Source organism: Dromaius novaehollandiae, chromosome 17 (genome assembly GCF_036370855.1).
Source record: "Dromaius novaehollandiae isolate bDroNov1 chromosome 17, bDroNov1.hap1, whole genome shotgun sequence".
Taxonomy (NCBI): domain Eukaryota; kingdom Metazoa; phylum Chordata; class Aves; order Casuariiformes; family Dromaiidae; genus Dromaius; species Dromaius novaehollandiae.
Window position 1 is genome coordinate 4,058,375 of NC_088114.1, and position 19,744 is coordinate 4,078,118.

General features: G+C 41.0%; 3 protein-coding genes across 3 annotated transcripts; 1 reads left to right on the forward strand and 2 right to left on the reverse strand.

Moving 5' to 3' along the window:
* Positions 1–74: 74 nt before the first annotated feature.
* On the reverse strand, positions 75–5,363 carry ARPC3 (actin related protein 2/3 complex subunit 3). Its single transcript, XM_026114471.2, has 7 exons — positions 5,223–5,363; positions 3,859–3,958; positions 2,551–2,627; positions 2,198–2,266; positions 1,782–1,908; positions 1,138–1,232; positions 75–353 (listed from the first exon to the last, which is right to left on the reverse strand). The coding sequence occupies exons 1-7, from the start codon at positions 5,226–5,228 to the stop codon at positions 291–293; spliced, it is 537 nt and encodes a 178-aa protein (XP_025970256.1). The 5' UTR covers positions 5,229–5,363; the 3' UTR covers positions 75–290.
* A 1,966-nt stretch (positions 5,364–7,329) lies between these two features.
* On the reverse strand, positions 7,330–11,541 carry GPN3 (GPN-loop GTPase 3). Its single transcript, XM_026114476.2, has 8 exons — positions 11,361–11,541; positions 11,181–11,289; positions 10,474–10,641; positions 9,869–9,993; positions 9,053–9,168; positions 8,636–8,732; positions 8,097–8,225; positions 7,330–7,568 (listed from the first exon to the last, which is right to left on the reverse strand). The coding sequence occupies exons 1-8, from the start codon at positions 11,406–11,408 to the stop codon at positions 7,506–7,508; spliced, it is 855 nt and encodes a 284-aa protein (XP_025970261.2). The 5' UTR covers positions 11,409–11,541; the 3' UTR covers positions 7,330–7,505.
* Positions 11,542–11,591: 50 nt separating this feature from the next.
* On the forward strand, positions 11,592–19,447 carry DENR (density regulated re-initiation and release factor). The gene is made up of 8 exons (XM_064521995.1): positions 11,592–11,741; positions 13,012–13,126; positions 14,096–14,115; positions 14,407–14,491; positions 15,192–15,275; positions 17,419–17,535; positions 18,462–18,601; positions 19,166–19,447. The coding sequence occupies exons 2-8, from the start codon at positions 13,021–13,023 to the stop codon at positions 19,208–19,210; spliced, it is 597 nt and encodes a 198-aa protein (XP_064378065.1). The 5' UTR covers positions 11,592–11,741; positions 13,012–13,020; the 3' UTR covers positions 19,211–19,447.
* Positions 19,448–19,744: the final 297 nt, after the last annotated feature.

Below are 19,744 nucleotides of genomic sequence, written 5' to 3' on the forward strand. Positions count from 1 at the left end.
ACATCTCCTCTCTTTAGACAGAAGCCTGTTTGTAAATGCTAGCTGTAGCCACTGATAATAAAGCAGCCTGCATCTGAAACAGCATATTAGGAATCATTTATTAAGCACCAGCTTAATAATACTTGTTTACAGTACTCAAATGATCTTTTTGTTCCACCTCCCTCTTTCCTCACTGATATTTTTTCTTCATAAGCACTCAATTTTTCCATGGTACAAAATGTATCTGAAATAAAGGCAAAATACTTTATACACCTTGTGGAAATGCCTAACGTTGTTGCTGCTTTGCTTCTTCACTGCCCCGGACCTGACAGACTCTTGTTCATGAACTGTCTCTTCACAAAGCAGATCCACCACTAGAAAAGCAAGTACAAAATCAGAAGACATGCAACAGTAGCTTCCATGAGATAAACAAAGTGAGAACTTCAGGTGTTCAACCTCTGACAAATGGCAAGTGTTAAGGATCCCGTTTTGCATATTCAATTTTCTGGTTTCTACTGGAATTTCAGGTGATCAGGATGACCCAGGGAATTATAATACAGGGCTGTAGGCATCAAAATGAAGTGGGACATTCAAGTTTCTACTGTTTGTTCCAATATAATAATAAACAAAGGGGATGCATCAGTGAGCTATCCTTTTGAAACAACGTTAGCCTGACTGATGTTAAATGCAGTCACGTTTACACATGAAACTTATGCACAGACAGCAGCATTAATGCATTGATTGCCTATTTTTTTAATCTGGATATGAAGCAGTCGGGTATACTTTAAAGTCATCAAATCAGAGCCCACTGGAAAGATGAGCAGTATCTTCCATGCCTGATAATTTCTACCTGAAAACTTAAAGAATCCTCAGCCAACAACTAGTATGCAATACTTTAAAGAATTTAACCAGACACACTTATTACCTCCTTGCTTTTTAAAGTAACCTAAAATGGCATTTGCTGTTTCAGCACATTACAAATTAAATTTACTGATAAATTGCAGTCTGCTATTGCACTAGCCTTGTAAAACCAGGGAGGCTTGCTCTAAAGTTACCCACATCTCATCCCTCCCCCCATCATCTATTTTCTCTCCACATGTTTCGGAAGGACAAACCAAGTCTCTCATTAATTGTGTGAATATCACATTAAACTCTTACCTTACTAGGCTTGTCACTTTGAGGATCAAATACTTTTTCACAAAGCCGAAGACCAGTTTCTTGTCTCAGCTGCTGCAAATAGGCCCTCATCACCTCTGAAACACAGCACAAGCAAAAAATAGGGTATAAACTGAGGCAGCACCAAGTCAAATTGAATTTAACAGGGAAGCATTAGACATAACTGCTTAAAGCAGAAAGTACAAGTTTGTACATCTGCGGACACTCGCTGGCTGGCTGAGTTTGTTCATTCAAATTACAGCCATACTTGGGATTGTTGCAATATTTCTATCAGTAAAGATGACCATGTAAACCGTTTTCTTCTCTTAGTTACCTTTGCTCATTGTTGTGGGCTTCCTATTGTTCTGCCAGCACAACAGTTGGCTTGGACTCAGTTACAGGATTTATCTAGCAATTATGTTGATATAAGAGGCAGACTCACTCCTTATTGGTTCTGTTGGATCTGTAGCTTCAGGGGAGTCATGGGCCCCTGAGGTCAGAAAATCTGGGTCATGGTGCACTCAAAGACAGGACTACAGATCTAGAAAGTGCAGCTGTATGGGTCACTTTTCTAGTCATAGCCACAAAAATGCAGCTGGTAAACACCAGGCCAAAGCAAGCCTTCAGAAGTCTTTTTTTGTTCTTACCTTCCTCCTGCTTGTTGGCAGGTTTGGCATAGATGGCATTAAGTGGAAAGCCAGGCTCCCCAGGGATTGGGAAGTTAGTGATTCCTAATGTGTACATTTCTTTCTCTCCTTGGCCTTTGGAGTTACACTGGAAAAAAAAAAAAAAGGCAAATGATTAAAGGTATAAACAAAAGCTTATGGAGCATTAGACCCAAATATTTCATCAATCTGTGACATACAAGGATTCATCAAGGATAGCAATGTAACGTCTTTTTGGCATTCCACAGCTTTGGAATATCTGTGGATCTGACAGCTGGGACTGAGGTGAACAGTATTACTTGTGCCACTAGGAGGAGAATATCATCAAACATTCTCCTAAATACAGTCTCCAGAAGAGATTCACTTTCCCTCCTTCACTTAAATTTCTGTCCTCTTACCTTTTGCAGCTTTTTCAAGCACTCAGAAATGTACAGAGTTATGTAGATCAATGTTCTGTCAGCCTCATTCTGCAAAATAAAAGTAAGCACGGTCCTCAAGCAGCGTTAGAGTAAGGAATACTTTATGGAACTGATGAAAGTTTAAAACAGGAATGAGTTCAAGCCATTTTTGGCCTACAGTTTCCTTACAAGAGAGGAATTAGCAATTCAAGACATTTACCCAACTTAAGAAATTAAGTGAGAGGAAGGGGTGTTTTTGTTAACTGGTAGAACTATGGTATTCCAAATAAATTTATATGCACAGCACCAAATCTCTGAAGACTTTCTGAATGTACAATATCTTAAAAAATTACCTTAATTTCATAATTTTTGAAGAAAACATTAGCTTTGAAGTAGTAGATGGCTTCATCTATAATATCTGTGTCCTTAGCTAACAAAAAAGAAATGGAGAATTAAACAGTGGACCAGCATACTACATTCAGTCATAACTTTCATTCACGGAAGTACATAAACAATGATTCTTGCAAAGACAGTATCTTGCTATTTACAAACAGCAGAAAAACGCCAGTATGCTATAACTAATGCAGTGTGTAAGACTGGTGAATTCAGATCTTAATATTTAAGCTTCCTACTTTTAGCAGGAGTTTTAATTCCCTTCTCCTTCTTCCCCCCATGGCTTCTCATTTCACAAAGGGTGACAATTCAGCAATTCCACACTGTTTCCTACTACCAGTTGAGTAATTTATCAGCATAAAAGTCTTCTGAGGGCAGACAAATATTTTTTGGAGAAAGTACAATGCCACACTCAAACTTCATTATCCTCTTTGAGAAAAGGAGGAGACAGTATATAGTCACAAGCTCACTTGCAACTTTGACCTTCTTTCGCTAAAACACAAGACTGCCTAAATCCAGAAATGTTTCCTTTTTCAAACTGAAACACCACACTACTGTGAGACATGCCTGGGAGGTGCTACTTGAAGTGCTGAAGTGGAATCCGTTTCAGGCTACCTGTAAAACTTTTCAGTGGACTCTGGATGCCAGGATTTAAGTTTCAATTTCTGAAGCTGCGTACCCTAAAGTGCTCTCTTACTCCTCACCCTTCAGTGCAGCAGTGACTCTCAAGCTTCAGCCCCAAAGCGCTAGTTCTCTTTAGCTCAGCCTCTACTTCCTCTTACGTCAGAGGGTTCACACTAGTTGCAGGTCCTCCTCAAAGTCTACTGAAAACCACAGTAAAACTTGACTGTAGAGCACCCAAGGAGGAAGCATGAAAATAGTAACTGTAGGCTTTTTTATAAATTTCTAAAGCAAGAGAATTAGGGAGTAGGGAACACAGTTTTTTCCAGATAACTGTTGTATGGTAATTATTTTTCCTGGTTTGCACCACTTAAACATTTAAAAACGTTTTTCCTCATCTACCAACCGAAAAGCACTCCATTGCTAAACCACGGCTTCTTTCTTCACTCTGAGAATCGAGATCTAAAAGGCCTGGTTAAATCTTGGCCGTAATTTTCTCATCCCCTCTGCTCAGGGACATTGATAGAAAGCAGATAGGTGAGATGCCCAGTATACCAGAGCAGTGCTAGAGCTGGCTTTGAACAAAAAACTGTGACGTGATTATAAGCAATATGAAAACAGATTTTCAGACATTATTGTAAACTTACTTTCCCGAGGTGCTGGGCCTTTGAACTGGCTTCTGATGGGTAACAGTGCCATGTTCCCAATTAACTTGGTATCAGAGTCCATTAAAGTTGAATGGTAAGCCTATGGACAGAGGGGAAGGCTAGTTATGAATGTTACTGGAAATGGGCATTTCGTTGTCCTCGTGGCAACATAAACTGCTCTTAAGTGTCTTCTGGGTGTCCCTTAAATAGGATTCAGAGTTTAGTTAGTGATGCTTCCAGCAATTTTACCTTGCACGAACAATTGCTATTTTCAAATTAGGCCTAGCTCTCAATGACATTCTGGTGAAGACCATAAAAAAATCATCACAGGCGCTGTTTATGGTAGCAGTGGTGGAAGATACGATGAAACTGGTATGGTAGATCTACATGCATTTACTTCATCCTCAGGCTGTCTAAGCCCACTTGGCACAGCTCTGAGGTGGCAACAGCCCTGTTCTCCTGCCTCAGTTACTGGGCTTTCCATTATAAAAGTGTATGAGGGAAATTTATTTTTTTTAAGTTACTTGGTCCTTAAAAAAAGTTATATTTTATTCCATGTCTAACTCATAATAGTAGATAATAATAAACAAATCTCAGCTTATCGCATAGTCACAAAATGGCAAAATAGACTGGCCTGTGCACTTTAAAACTGGTATTTGTCGGGGGGGAGGGGGAGAGACCCTTGTGTGAAGATTCTTCATGGGAAAAAGATTTTTAAAAACTGATGAGTTTAATTGAAGGCACCTTCCAGACATTCACACTGTGCAGTTCCAGGCCACTAGGAAGCCTTCATCTCATCACAGCAGTCATTTTGCAGGGGTCTGGGGAGCAGGGGAGTGCAACTGAGGGACAGCAACAGCATAAGCAGCACCTAACAGGAAAGCAGTTTGTTTCAACATGAGGAAGATGGTATGAACTAAACCATCGCAAAGCACGGCTTTAATGCCATCTTCCTCACTGGAGCCAGCTGGGAGTGCCCAGAGATGCGGCTGGGGAGGGCTGCCATCCTCCTAACTGCAGAAACAGCTAGGTGCACCCCAGAGACGCAGGCAGGAACCCTCACAGGAGGAAGAGGAAGAGGAGAGTACCAGCCTTGCAGCAGCCTCCCATAAACAGCAATTGCCCTTTCCCAGCAAGGCTGCTCGCAGCTACAGCCCCATCTCTCCTGTGTGCAACTGCCCACGGTCAGACTGAAGCAGTAAAGCCTGTTTCCCCCTACCCCAGCCCTGTGACACCCTGCAGTGGGTGGCATCTGCCCTCCCAGGCCTGCCCGCTCTCCCCCAAGGCCTCCTGCCCTGTCTCCCAGCAGCTGGGGCAGGCCAGGCACACAGTGCCCCGGTGCGAGTGCAGCAGATCCCCCTCACCGGCATCTCGAAGGGCAGGATGCAATTTGGCAGGGCCGGGCGGGAGGGCAGCAGTGACAGGCTTGCGGCAAACCTTCCTCCTCTGCCTGAGCTGCAGGAAATGAGGCAGCAGAGGCGGTGCAAGGAGGGGAAGCTAGAGGAGAGGCCTCAGCTCGCACCGCCCAGGGAGCGCAGCTCCCCGCGGGAGCACAGCCAGGCAGGAGGATATGCTTTGAAATCACACAGGGCTGGGGAATTTGTTTGCTCTTTCCCTCTGGAGTCATGTTTCCTCCCTCCCTCTCCCTTTGCATTGGCTGGCACTGCAAGTAAAGCCATCTCAAGCATTTGTGATATGCTGCCTTCTTTGAAGCAGCTGTGAGAGCGCGCTTCCTTGCTGAAAAAGGCGAGCTTCCTTCCCCAGCAAGGATCAGCACTTGATAAGAGCGCAGAAAGCACAGTGCACCGCGTTGGGGCCCTATGCTTGCAGCCAGTTTTCTGTTCCATGCCTGATTGCAGCACTCCTGTGCATCTCTTGCTGTGACCTGACCTGCAAAGTGTAGTCAGGTTGGTCTGTGAGCACTTGGTGTTGCACTGGGTATAAGGAAGCACACAAGTGGGGCTACTGTGTTGCATTGAGTTTTGGAGGGATGTGCTATTTTTGGAGCCTCACTGAGCTATCCACTCCTCTGTTACAATCCTATCCATAACCTTCCCTGTGACCGAGCATGCCTAATTTGTCCCCAGGCAAATGACTGAGCATAACATCATTGCATGAGTCACAGAGAAAAAATGGGGAGATGTGGAAACAGTCAAAGTAATCCAACCATAGGACTTAGGTTCGTTCCTTCTTTCAACACTCTTCTTTCAACAGGCATGACTCATCCCAAGGATGTGCAAACTTGGAAGTCAGCTAAGCCATCAAAGCTTCCCCAATATTTGCATGGCTTAATTCAGCCTGTACAACTCAAAATTGCCCATCTCTGCATTTAGGTTTGCACTGGCAAACTTACATCAATCACTGGCTACCTGTTGCTGAATCCAACGAACAGTTCAGGCATAAGCACCCGCTGATGTGATTAGCTACACTCAGGAATAAACGACTCCCCACACAATGAGGTTAACCTCCACAATAATAATTAAAAATAATCAGGTTTTTGCACTATGTTTTTAGGCCTTGAAGAGTTAAGTTTTTCAGCTCTTTCTGGTGACCATGACAACTATCACAAAACTGAGGTGTCAGCTCTCATAATAGTCCATCTCTGGGAGGTAAGGTTTTAAGAATGGTGAATATGATAAGATTTGTTCTAGAATTCATAAAGCTGACAAGGCTGAGCACACAAATACTGATGAGGGGAGATGCACTTGCAGGACCGAGGTAACCTTGCATTTGATCAGATGGCATGGAATACAATAAAGATTATTTTAACTTGTACTTAATAACTTCAGTGAATCTATTCTTCCACGAAAAAGTATTTTAATTTTGCTTCTCTGTAAAACCAATGTACATTCTACTATACAGGTCACATACAATGTCCATAGTAGGAGTACGAATTCTCTATTCAGGGCAAAAAAGCAACTACTTATCTCATTAGTTACCAAATTCCTCATTAAGTAACACACTTTCTGCAGTGACTGTACAAGAACAGCATTGATTTCTATTTAAGCTGATTTTATTTCTTTTAAGTATTTTACTGTGTTTAAGATTTTATCAATGTAAAAACCACTTAAAGCTGCATGTGAGTTGTACAAAAACAGCCTTAAAAAGAACGCTTAAAATATGGGCTCCACCAAAGTGAACGTAAAATATTCATCTTTTTCAAGAAGGTCAAGAGTCTACCTACTGATCAGTTTTCCTTTTGAAGCTGCCAGTTATCTCCTTCCCTACTGCAGATTCATTTAATGAAGTACATTCTTCACCTTTTAAAACAAGTTTTTCATTCATCCAATAGTGGAACAAACTACTCAGGACTGGAGATAAATATTTATTGTAAATTATTTGCATTTGGCTGTAGCTCTTCTGCAAATGACTGACTTTTTCCAAACATTCCTATGCTTAAATGAGACAACTGTATGTTGGGAACTTAGATACAGCAGCAGTAATACCTACATATTTTATACCACACAGACATAAGAATGAAATTTTTTATTAAAATAATTATGAGGTCATACAGGATCACTTTTCATTAGAAATTTTAGTTAACTTACAGATAAAAAACAAACTGCACAAACATGATACTTGACATATTTTACAACCAAGATATTTTCCTCTTGTCTGAGGAAAACATACTTTTGAACATATGCGTTTTACTCATCCGCATGATCTTGAAAATATTCATCAACAAGAACAGATTTATCTTCTTCATATTCCTGCCAGAGAGAAAACAAAAAAGTAAAAACTGTTTCCCCCCCCCGTAGCTGTAATAATTTGTCTGTTCTCTGGCATTTTATTTATTAAAAAAACCAAACAAAACATAATAGGAACAATGTCTACTTTGATTCCATAAAACAAGTAGCAAAACTTTCTGGAAAGCCATTTGTTTCTAGAGCTATCCAAACTATATGGGTCAAAATCTAGATCCAGGTATTTTGCATATTCCACAAGTACAAACTGAATTAAAAAAAAAAAAGGAATAGAGGTATTGAATTTGTTCCTTAGGATTTATGATCTAAATAATCAAATTAGACAGGGCTTGGAACTGATTTTAAGACACTAGTCTTCTTGTATTGTACATGACATAACTTATTCCTAATCTATAGTTTATACACAACACACAGGCTCAATGCATTTTTTGAACAAGGCAAAGGACATAATTTATATTATGAGGACACATTTATATTATGACTTATATTATGGAACCTTTTAAGTTGTTCATCTTATCATCAGAAGGACCTTACCTTTGGTTCTTTAAATTCAAGATCTTCTCCATACTGAATGGTAAAGTCTATGTGCTGCAGAACTATGTTCATACTTTCCTCATCAGAGCGATCAAATGGTAAAAATCGAACCATACCATAGTCATCAATCTACAGGAAACATTTAGAAGACATTAGTAAGAGAGTGCAGCAAGTTAGAGTGCTATGAGTGTAAAAGAACTAAGCCACTTCTTTAAACCAAGCTACATTTTCCTTGCCTGGACTCCCAACATGCCATTTAAAACCACACTGCAAACCAGAGGCATTCCCCCAATTAGAACACCTGCCCATCAGTCCCAAGTCCTATACATTAGATAAACCTGTTTTCCAAAGTTGCTTGTCTTTTAGATTCTGGTATTGTTAGCAAGTCTGTTATGTAAATATATAGCTTTAGGGAAGAAAATTGTTTATAGTATACACAGTATCTATAACAACAAAAAAGTCAGTAGCCATATACTATGGTTTATAAATACAGGACTGAATTTAAGAGCACCAGTTAGAACAAAAAGCAATACACCTACCAAACCACATATGGATTTAGTCAGTTTCTTAAACATTTTGCTTTTTAATATATTTGTAGAATCCTCAATCATGGAATACATATCTGGATCTAAGTACCTGGGAGGAAAAAAAAAAAGTCATCATTAACATCAAAAGAATCCTTTGCTGAAGAACAAGTAAGTCATTATCTTTTTCTCTAATTATCTTCTGTTAAACCATTATCTAAAAGCACAAATATGTATATGCATGGACCTAGCCTTTTGACTCTTTTGTAAGCATCCTATCCCGGACATAGAAAGACTCTGCTCAATATAAAACAACAGCATCTTTTCCCATTCCAAAAGAGTAGATTTTAATTGCGGGAAATAGTAGACTGAATTCTGAGTGAAGTTTATCTCCAGATGTTACACTATACAATAAGTATTTGGGGAACTTACTTTTCTATTTCCTTCTTAGCTTTCTTGCTCAGCAAATCCATTTTGGTCATGATGTTGATCTGTGGAATCTCTAAAGATATCATTGCACTGAGTGCTGCCAGAATTCCAGAGATAAACTTACAGGAATAAGAAAAATGACATATTTAAGTACAGACAAACACAACACCAACATGCAGGACATGACCACTAACTAGCTACTGAATATATGAAACAGGGACAGAAGGCAGAGTCATTATCCCTGTTAGAAAAGGAAGATGCTAAAGTTCCCATCTGCCACCTATTTCCAGAGTTTCAAATCTGGATCTGTCCTTTCAAGTGGCATCTAACAAAATTCAAAGCCCTTCTCAGGATTCTCACTGCTAGACCGGGAAAGGGGCACACTCTCTTTCCAGATCTGAGTTTTATAGAACCACAGAACAATTTAGGTTGGAAGGGGCCTTTAGAGATCATCTGGTTCATATCAGGGCCAACTTCAAGGTCAGATCAGGCTGCTCAGGATCTCATCTAGTCAAGTTTTGACTAACTCCAGGAACATACATTACAGAATCTCTCTGGGCCTCTGTTCCAGTCTGACCACTCTCATAGTGCAGGATTTTTTCCTCATATCCAATCGGAATTTCCCTTGCTGCAACTTGTCTGTTGCCCCTAATCTTTTTGCTATGCATCTTCAAGAAGGATATGGCTCGATCTTCTCCATAACCATTCACTAGGCAGGTGACGACAGCAATCAGAATCCCCACCCCCAGTTAGCATTCCCCACGCTAAAAAACCCAGCTCCCTACATTACTCTATTTACAATAGATTTCAAATGGATACCTTAAAAGATTCCACCATAAACTGAGAATCAACAAGAAAAACTCCACAGACACGGAATTCCCACTGCTGAAGCTGCTCCACCAGCTGTTTCATCACTGGTAAATGCGTATAGAGTTCGATCTGACCTAGGACACACTTAGAATATTACTATGCAGAAATGCAAAGCTAACACATAAAGAAGCATATACTAGTTCACAGTTATCAATTATATAAATATGGGCATTACTCTTAAAATGAATAAAAGCTGTTACAAAAAGCATGATCTTTCTTTTCAGACAACTCTGAGTGTATTTGGATGAACTTATACTGGAGGGATAGAAGAAGAATAAACGTTTTCTTTTCCTCTGTTGACCTCCAATTAGCATTAGCAGTTGCTGTAGTAGTCCCACAGCATATGATGCTGTCAAAAATCTGTGCAGCCATCCAAATTAATCAGGATCAAGTTCCCTACTGAAACATCTGAACGTGACTCTGACAGCTGTTTACAACACAAAAAAGTATGAATGTGACCAGCAAAAATATATTGTTAGTTTTATACTGCATATGAAATATGATATTTAAGTATGATAACAGAATATGATACTAAAATATGTATGTTTGTTTACCTGGACAATCAAACAATATATAGTCATCCTCCACATGACCAAGGCTTTCCTCTAGCCAGTTAAAATTATTGGCAAAGTATTCCATACAAAACACCAAGCCGCCATTGGGACCAAACCTTAAGGAATCATCTTCCATAACATCGTCCACTTCTATTAACTCGCGGATGTCTGGAACGAGACACACAATATGTTTCTAGCACACTTCTTTACAGTGGTGCACAGAGCCCAGTTACTGTAATATGCTCAAGTCTTACAAGAATTCTTGTTTGAAACCTAGGTATTAGAAAGCGGCAGGAAGAGCCGACAGGCAGCTCAGATACTGTCTACGCTCCAGAAACCTCACTCCGCTTTCCTGTGTCGAGTGTCTTCATGCTGTACCAAGGTAGGAAAGTGTGTTTTAAACTGCAGTGACAGCACAGCCTGTTACTTACCTACACTGCTGGGCCATGCGCATCAACATATATGTGTGATATATATATATATATGTACATGCACACATAAGTTACTATAAATACATACAAAATGTTAAAGTTTACATTTAGTGTGGGGCACATCATACCTTTACGGTCAGATCAGAGCTACTCCTGGGCCCGGCCCTGCCCACCCCCCGGGGCTACCCCTCTGGCAGAGGGGCCGGGTCCGGCCCTGCCCCCCCCCCCCCAACCCCCCTGAGGTAGAGGAGCCCGGCCCGCCCCCCCGGGGCTCACCTGCCATGACGGGGTAGCTGAAGTGCTCCGCGGCCGGGTCCAGGTTGACCACCTGCACGACGCGGCCCAGCGCCTCGCAGTGCTGCACCATGGTGGAGCAGTACGTGCTCTGCAAGGCACACGCACGGGATCAGAGGCCGCCCGCGCCGCCGCCCCCCGCCGCCCGCCGCCCCGCCTCACCTTCCCGCTGCCCGCCGGGCCCATCACCAGCTGCGCGTAGCGAGGCATGGCGGCTGGCGGCCACCCGGCTCCGCGCCACGGCGAAGCGGCAGCGGCTGGCCGCTCCGCCGCCCCGTAGCGCTCCTCGTCACGTGCTCCTGTAGCCTATGGTTTGCGTTGGCGTCCTCCCTTCACTTACGGAACGCCCGAAGGCTCAAAACACGCCCCTCGCCGCGTAGCGCCAGGCTCCGCCTTCCCCGGTCACGCTCCCGCGGCGCGCGGGTCTCGCGAGACGGCGGCGGCGCTGGGGAGGGCGCACGTGCCGCGTGCTGCGTGGGAGCCGCCGCCGGAGGAGGAGCCGCCGCCGCCCCCCCCGCCGCCGCGGCCTGAGGGGCCGCCCGGGTAACGCCGCGCCGCCGCCTCCGCGGCCCCTTCCTGCGGGAGCCGCGCTCCCCCCCGGCTCCCTCCTCGTAACGGCCGGCCTGCCCCGGCGTCTCCCTGCCGGGAGGGCGCCGCCCCAGCAGCCTCCCTGCTCTGAGCCCCCTCGCTGTGACCACCCCTCACCTCCTGTCCCCAGCATCCTCCCTCCCCCTCTGGTTCCCCGGCACCTTCCTTTTCTCCATCTCTGAGCCCCCTCCCCTTCTTTCCCCTCCCTGTGAGCCTGCCCCACCTCTGGTATCCAGCACCCTCTTTCTCCCCAGGCCTGACCCCCTCTCCCATCGCGCTCCCTCACTGTGACCCTCATCCTGTCTGGTTACCCGGTACCCCCACCCCCCCTTGCTGTTAGCCCTCAACTCCACAGCACCCTTCCTCCCCCATTCATTGCCTCCTTTGGTACCCCAGCATCCTTTCTGTTGCTAGCAGTGGTCCTCTACAGTCTGCCCTTGTGATCCCCCTGCTATGAACCCCACAACTTCTGGTGCCCTAGCATTTTCCCTCAGCTCTGTGCACTGCCCAAATGCAGGTCTTATAACAATCTGGCTCTGAGTCTTCCACACATCCAGCCTACTCTCATGTTTCTGGGGAGCATCCTTGTGCCTTGCAACCCCCTGCCTTGTCTGTGGACTCTTATTTTCTACGCTGCTTTCCTCGAAAATGTGTTCATGTAAACCGTTATTGAGTGTGTTAGTAAACTGTTATTGAGTGTGTTAGTGGGTTGTGCTTGGTTTGCCTCCCTTTTTTTTTTTTTTTTTGGCTTTTTTTTTTTTTTTTGCCAGTGTCCCAGCATCACATCTGGATTCTTCAGATGCTGATTTAAATGACAGCTTTTCCTTGCTGATACACTTGTACCTTCCCCCTTCCAGTGAACCCACTTCACCTGCCACTGACTTAATGTGATACTTAATGTTTTGCTTAACCCATGTTGGTGGCTCCCATGTTTTGTTCTCACACATCTTTCTTCCTTTTCTGTTGTTTTTCCTGGTGCTTCATTTTTTCCTTTATGTACTGGGTTTCCTTGCTGCTTCATATCTTTTGCAACTACCATCTCCATGTTTTTTCATTATTTCAGGGATCCTGTTTCTTCTTTCCTGATTATTCTGCTGTTCTTATGATTGCACCTTTTTCTGTCTTTTTAGTTCTGTCAGTCTCTGGGATTTTTGTTGTGTTGGGAAAGATGTGAATAATTTTAAATCCAAACTAAGCCCTGATTATTTCCTTCTGTGACCTGCAGGCTTGTGAGATGGCTACAGATGTAGCTGAGCCTGTGGTCCCTGACTGCAAAGGAGATGTGAGGAGCGGTGCCAAGTCAGATGCTGACTATCCTCTTCGAGTTCTCTACTGTGGAGGCAAGTGTTGAAGGGGCAGTTGTCTGTGTTTCTTATGATGGGCTGTGTATAAGGGCAGCCTAGCAGAAAGAATGAGAGAATCAGCTGTTGGTCAGCTTTTATTCAGAAACTAGGCAGTGATCAGATCGCCCTTTCTGATCTTCTTTCTAAAATAGGTTGTGCTGTGTATTCTATCTGAAGCATTTATGGTGGAATAGATGGGTTCCCCCTTTGTCTGAAAGATGGAGGTACTAATGTCTTTCTGTATGTAAACAGTTGCATTGACAGGAGCAGTGCTCAGATTGTGAACTGTTGCGCAGTGATCTGTTCCTGCAGAAAGCTAATAAAATCTCTAGCACAAAAAAGGTCTCTGACAATCAGTATTGTAATAAGACATGAAATTCGAATTAATGAAATTTTTGTACTGTGTTTAGAATTCTGCTTTACTCATTGCTGCATTTGTAGTTACATGGCTGAATTTTAAGAAAGTAAATAATCTCGAAAGTTATATTTTTAGATAACTATGTTGCTATGCTTTGGACTTGAATACAATTGCAGGGGTTTACGAAAGAATCCCTGTTTTGAATGAAAGTCTGCACGGTTGGTTTGGATGTGTTCTGAAGTTGATCTCATCTTCTGGATGTTGTCTGCTCTCGTAAAAAGGAAAACAAACCAAATCATGTGGTATTTTATTAGGTATATCTTTTGCTTCAAGTAGAACTGGTGTTTCTTTCTGTGTCTTGTGCCAAAGCATCATCTTTGCTTCCTTCATTGATTTGATTGCCCTCACTGTGAGAGTTTTATCCTAATGCAGTGTCAGAGCAAATGACTACTGAGAGAAAACTGAAACTTGGAGTGATATCAATAATCTTTTGAGTTAGCATGATTATAACCAGAAATTGACATAAGTCACCCAAAACTTTAAAATATAATTTTGAATTTAACAGTACTTATAAATCTTTTTTTTTTCTTTCCCCCATCTTTCACCAGTCTGTTCATTGCCAACAGAGGTGAGTTAATTTTTTTGTTGTCTGAGTTTCTTCGTCGTCTTTCTGTCCTACGATTCCTGATTGTGACGATTATTTCTGATCTTTGCTGGCTTTTCTTTAATTGCAGCAGTTCTCTGCTTCAGCCACTGTCTTCCTTAGGGTGTCACAAAACTTCTTATGTGATAGTACTGTGTTGGTATTTAATCACCTTAAAGAGAAATGGCTGAGCTGAATAGCAAATGGTCTATATTTGTTTGTGACATATTTCATAGTTACTTGGCTAACAACGTTCATTTGGTCTTTCTTCTCCAGTATTGCGAATACATGCCCGATGTGACTAAATGTAGACAGTGGCTAGAAAAGAATTTTCCAGATGAGTTTGCGAAACTTACAGTAGGTAAGAATCTTTCTCTATTTTCTAACTAAGATATGTGCCCTTATACTTGTTCATAAATCTTTGACCTTTTCTACTTCTCCGCTCTTCCCTCTTGCAGTTGTATCAAGTCTGAAAGTTAAATCAGTCTTTCAAGAGTCTAGCATGCTTTGGTTGCTGTAGAAATAACAGTTTGATAATGTCAAAAAACACTGCACAAATGATACATGATTACAGAAATAATGTTTGAGCTTTCTTAGGGGTTAGAGAGAAATTTCATACTGCAGCCAGTCATCAGTACACTTGTTTCCTATCAGCTGATGCAATTAGTTTATCCAAATTTATATCTGTCCTGTCTATTGTGAATTACTGAAGAAAAGGTCATTAATGATGTTGTGTGTTGATTTGCATATGGAATTTTAATAACACTATCATTAATTTCTGTCCCTGTCTGTGTAAATTCTTATGTGAAGAGACTGTTCTGAAATCGTAACCACATCCCTTGAGCTAAGGCTTTTTCTGAATGTCAGAAGTTTAATTTGGACAACTGCTATGCTATTTTGTATATGTAACAAGTATCAGGCAAGCTACACTTACAAAAATAGGAAGTATGGTACAGTGATACTTTGTTAAATCCCTGAATTGTTTGTGTAAGAGTGTGGTAGTCTGGCCACTAATTTCTTTTTTACTCTTTCCTCTCCCCCTTCTTTCTGATGTATTTAAGAAAATTCACCTAAACAGGAAGCTGGGGTTGGAGAAGGCCAAGGAACTGCAGGAGAAGAGGAGGAGAAGAAGAAGCAAAAGAGAGGCAAGGTCTACCTAGTTGATTGTGGTATTGATTTACGAGCAGTTTGGGGCATCCTTTTCTAATCAGCTGGCCTGGACTGTGGCACAGCATCCTTGCATCTTGGTTGTTACCTCCACTTTGTACCTAAGATGACTTTGCACAAAAGAAATTGAATATATAAATGTTTCTTCCAGTTAGTAGCAGAGTTGGTACAGTAACAGGACAATTAGATATGCTGAAAAAATAAAATGTGTAGTAATAGTAGCAAGTGAAAGCTGACCTGCTCTGATTGTTCTTGTCACTGCTACAGCACTTACTCAGGAGGCAATTTTTCTCAACCTAAAGTCAGCTGGCATGCCTCCCAAAATAAGTCTTTGTCCTGTTTAACAGCGGTTTATAGGACAGCTTGCCAACTAGAACAAACACTGCCATCCTCTCATAATGCCTTACCACACTGCTTTCTCCCTTCTCCTCTTCCACCCCTCCCCAATATTCATGTAACAGGATTTGGTTTTATGCATTTAACACTAAGTATCCCAAAGAGCAGGTATGTAATGGAATTACTGCTACCTCCATTAACTACTATGTCTTTTTGTGACGATACTAATGAAAAACATTTCCAAAAACAACTTTGGAAGGTACAAAATATATGAGGTAACTTAAACATGCATTTGTCTTCATTAGAGCTCTCAGTTTAATTAGTTAGTATACTTTCCATCATAAATCAGAATGCTGGAGTTGTTAATCCGTATTTGCCTGTGGAGTGCCAGTTGTGTCTGTAGTGCTTCATATATGGCTGTTAAAAGCCCAGTAAGCTTCAGCTTGTAAGCCACACATCACTGCAGATGTCTCGATTTTGTGTCTTGGTAACCAGTTATGTTTACCTTGTCAAGAGGTTGTGTAGGGCAGACAGTAATTTCCATTCTGTAGATTGGATGCTTTTCCACAGACTTCAGAACATTTTCTTTCAACATTAATTTATTGTATGGGGTGACAGGGTTAGTTTTCAGCCTGTTTTTGTTATAAAATAATAGTGTTTAAACTACTTTGTGATTTTCTCATAAAATCTAAGAATATAAGAATTTCATAAGAAATTAGTATGGTAGGGTAAACTGTTAAGCATGATGATATAAGGTTAAATATGAGAGAGAGAGAGAGAGGAAAATGAGCAAACCTGAGACACTGAAGAAACTTACTGAAGAAATTTTAAGGCAGGAATTTACTGTCTTAAATTATCAGATACCAATTTCAGTAATATGGAACTGAGAGTGCTGCATGTTAGAAAAATAGCTGTTAGACTTGGTAGGAAGGGATTTGTTTGCTTGTCATCGACTCAAAGGTTTTCATGCTGAGAAGGCTCTAGAACAAAAAGCTTTGGTTACCCTGGAGTAACTTGATGAGTGTATGCAGTTAGCTGAGATCTTAATCTGACTTAAAGAATCCTAATGAGCTGTGTACATCTTTTGCATGCCTTACTCAGACTAATAAATGCCTGATATGTTAAGTGTTCCCTCAGGTTGACCTAGAAACAAATAGTAAAGAAGAAGATAGTACTTCATGTGGAAGTAAGGCAGTTACCTACTGTAACAGGCCTCTGTTCTACAGGCATGGTGTTTTTCTGCTAAAACATTTGTGTTTTGTACTAGGATACACGCAGATAGCTGGAGCTTAGCCTGCTGTTTAACTCAGCAGCTTGAGTAGGCAAGTCCATACGGCACCAATAAATGGACACGAGTGGTTTGTCTCAGACACAAACCCTAAGTATGCTAAGCTCACGAAAAACATAAAAGTAACCATTTGTTCTTAACTACTAAAGAGCAATTCCTGAAAGGGGTTAAACGTTGACCAAATCCAGTGGTCAGTAATTGAAGCATGGGAAAGTCCCTTTTTCATAATTTTAACAGTCTCCTGCTGTGCATGCTGTATTTTAATGCAAATTTGATGTGCAGGTATTGCTGTTTTGTGTAATATTGTGCTTTGATGCCATGGGACCTTTCTAAAATAATCTGAGCATGAGATGTTTAATGTGTAAAATAGGTATTTGTTTACAAACAGAGATGGGGAGATAAGTTCATTTGTTTATAGTGATGAAATCTGACCTTCTAGGCTTTTTTCTTTAAGTGTAACATTTGACCATAATCTAACCTTATACTCTGTTTTAAAGGTGGAAGAGGTCAGATAAAACAGAAAAAGAAGACTGTACCACAGAAAGTTACAATAGCTAAAATTCCTAGAGCAAAGAAAAAATATGTCACAAGAGTATGTGGCCTGGCAACATTTGGTGAGTTGGCTTTTGTCAAATGTTTTTTGTAGGTTTTGGATGTGCTTGTCTTTAAAACCCTAGTTAATATAATGAGGTTGGTTTGTTTAATGTTAATAAAAAAAGATCTCAAGTCTGAAGCTGTTTCTCTCCCTGCTGTGTAGATATATCGTCCTCTATCCTATTATCTCCCTTTCTCATTTGCTTACCCAGGATTATTTTTTAACCTATTCTTGAGACTGATTAAGTGCACTTTCTAGTAAGGCAGACAAATCAATACCTAAGTAAACTAACAATGCTGTTCTACATAGCTTTAGTTCAACTGCAAACATCTTAATCATATAATTCACATCTATGATAATATTTTACTGTCGATCACTAAATTTGGTTTTAAAAAAAAAAGCTATAACCTTGGTGGTATTAACAAGGTAAGTTACATACCTTCTGTGTGAGAGTAGCATCAGTTTTCTTGAGGGAACAATAATTTGTATTTGCTTGATCTGAACTGGATATATATATATATTCTTGTAAGAAGCCAAACTCAAGAATCATTGAGGAATGTTTCAAAAAAGATGATCCTTCAGCATGTCTATGGAAAAGCTATTTAGATAACTGTGGAAGTTACTCAGAACCAGAGGGGTTTTTAATCAGTTCTGCAAACTTTTTTTTCTGGTGACTGTATATAGCACAGACCTGCATAAACAGAATATATAGAGGCCGCTCAATGATTTTGCATTAAGGAGTTTGCCGTATTTGTAGAATGAATTGTTCTGTGTGTGAATAACAGGCTTTATTTCTACTTTAACTGGAAATTGTAACATGGCCTTAACTGTAAAGTGCCACTGGTCCCTCAACGGTGAAAACAAGATTTAAATTTGGGTTTTAAATTTGAGAAGACATTTGTACGACAATGACTGTACTTAAACTGTTAATTTTCCTGTCAACAGAAATTGATCTTAAGGAAGCACAAAGGTTTTTTGCTCAGAAATTTTCCTGCGGTGCCTCAGTAACAGGAGAAGATGAAATCATCATTCAGGGGGATTTTACAGATGATATTATCGATGTAATCCAGGAGAAGTGGCCTGAGGTAATAAACTGCTGCTTTTGTGAGGATTCTAGTTTTCCATGGAAGCCTCTGTTTTTTCCAATGACTTTGAAAAATGTTTTCACATTTCGCAGCACCTTTTTGTACAAAAATTAAAGAGCAGTGGTTTAACTCCTACCTATGAATGATTAAGCCAAGGAGTGATTAAACTTGAAGTCAAATATTGTTTTCGCTGACCAAGAGACATTAACTATGTAAGCATGTAGTGCCTGGTGCTTTGGATCCTACAGTGAGGAAGGCAGGTCAAAGTAACTCCAGATGTCAAATATCTGTGGCTTCTTCCTGAGTGTTTCTTAACAGTGAATGCCTAAAGAATCTTCTAGTGCCATCCTCTTGTTGCAAAATCTCTTTTAAAATATTTCAAAAGTCAGTGTGCCTGAAGGTACATGTCACTTGCATAGCGTTTTCAACAGGGAATCTCAGATGGGGCTGTATACTTCCCTCCCCCACACTCCATTACCTGTTCTGTGGTGGGTACTGAGTGGGAAAGGTATGAAGAAAGTGTATTTAATATGGTGTGTTCTGGCTTTTTTTTCTTCCCCCTAGGTGGATGATGATAGCATTGAAGATCTGGGAGAAGTCAAGAAGTGACAGTGGAAAAACTACCTTTATTTAATTATATGGTTATAAATGATGTAGCCAAAGCGAGGCTTCTAAATCCATTTACTCTGCAGTGAAATTGTGGAGAACCCATATCCTTGGCATTTTCACCATTCTGTATAGGCTGCTTGTTTTTCTTTTTGTTGTGATATTTGCCAAAGTTAAATTGGGTTTTTATCATGCTTATGCATGAAGTAGATTTAAATAAAATGACTGTTCCTCACTGAATACAGTTTCTATTTTCTTTAGAGCTACTTTCCCTAAAAATCTTAAAGGAAAATAAGAAGTAATTCAAAGCTTATTTCTCATCCACTATCATTTCTGCTGAACTAAGTGAATATTTAAAGCAGGTGTCTCATGTACAGAAATTGGTACCTCTGACTTACCTGCATAGAAACTGAGAAATCAGAATGGGGGACACATGCTGAAGATCTGCTAATAGTAAAGGAAGATGACACTTGTAAGACTATAGGGCTTATTTTTACTTTTTGGTTTTTGTTGCAAACATTTGCAAAGGTCATCCCA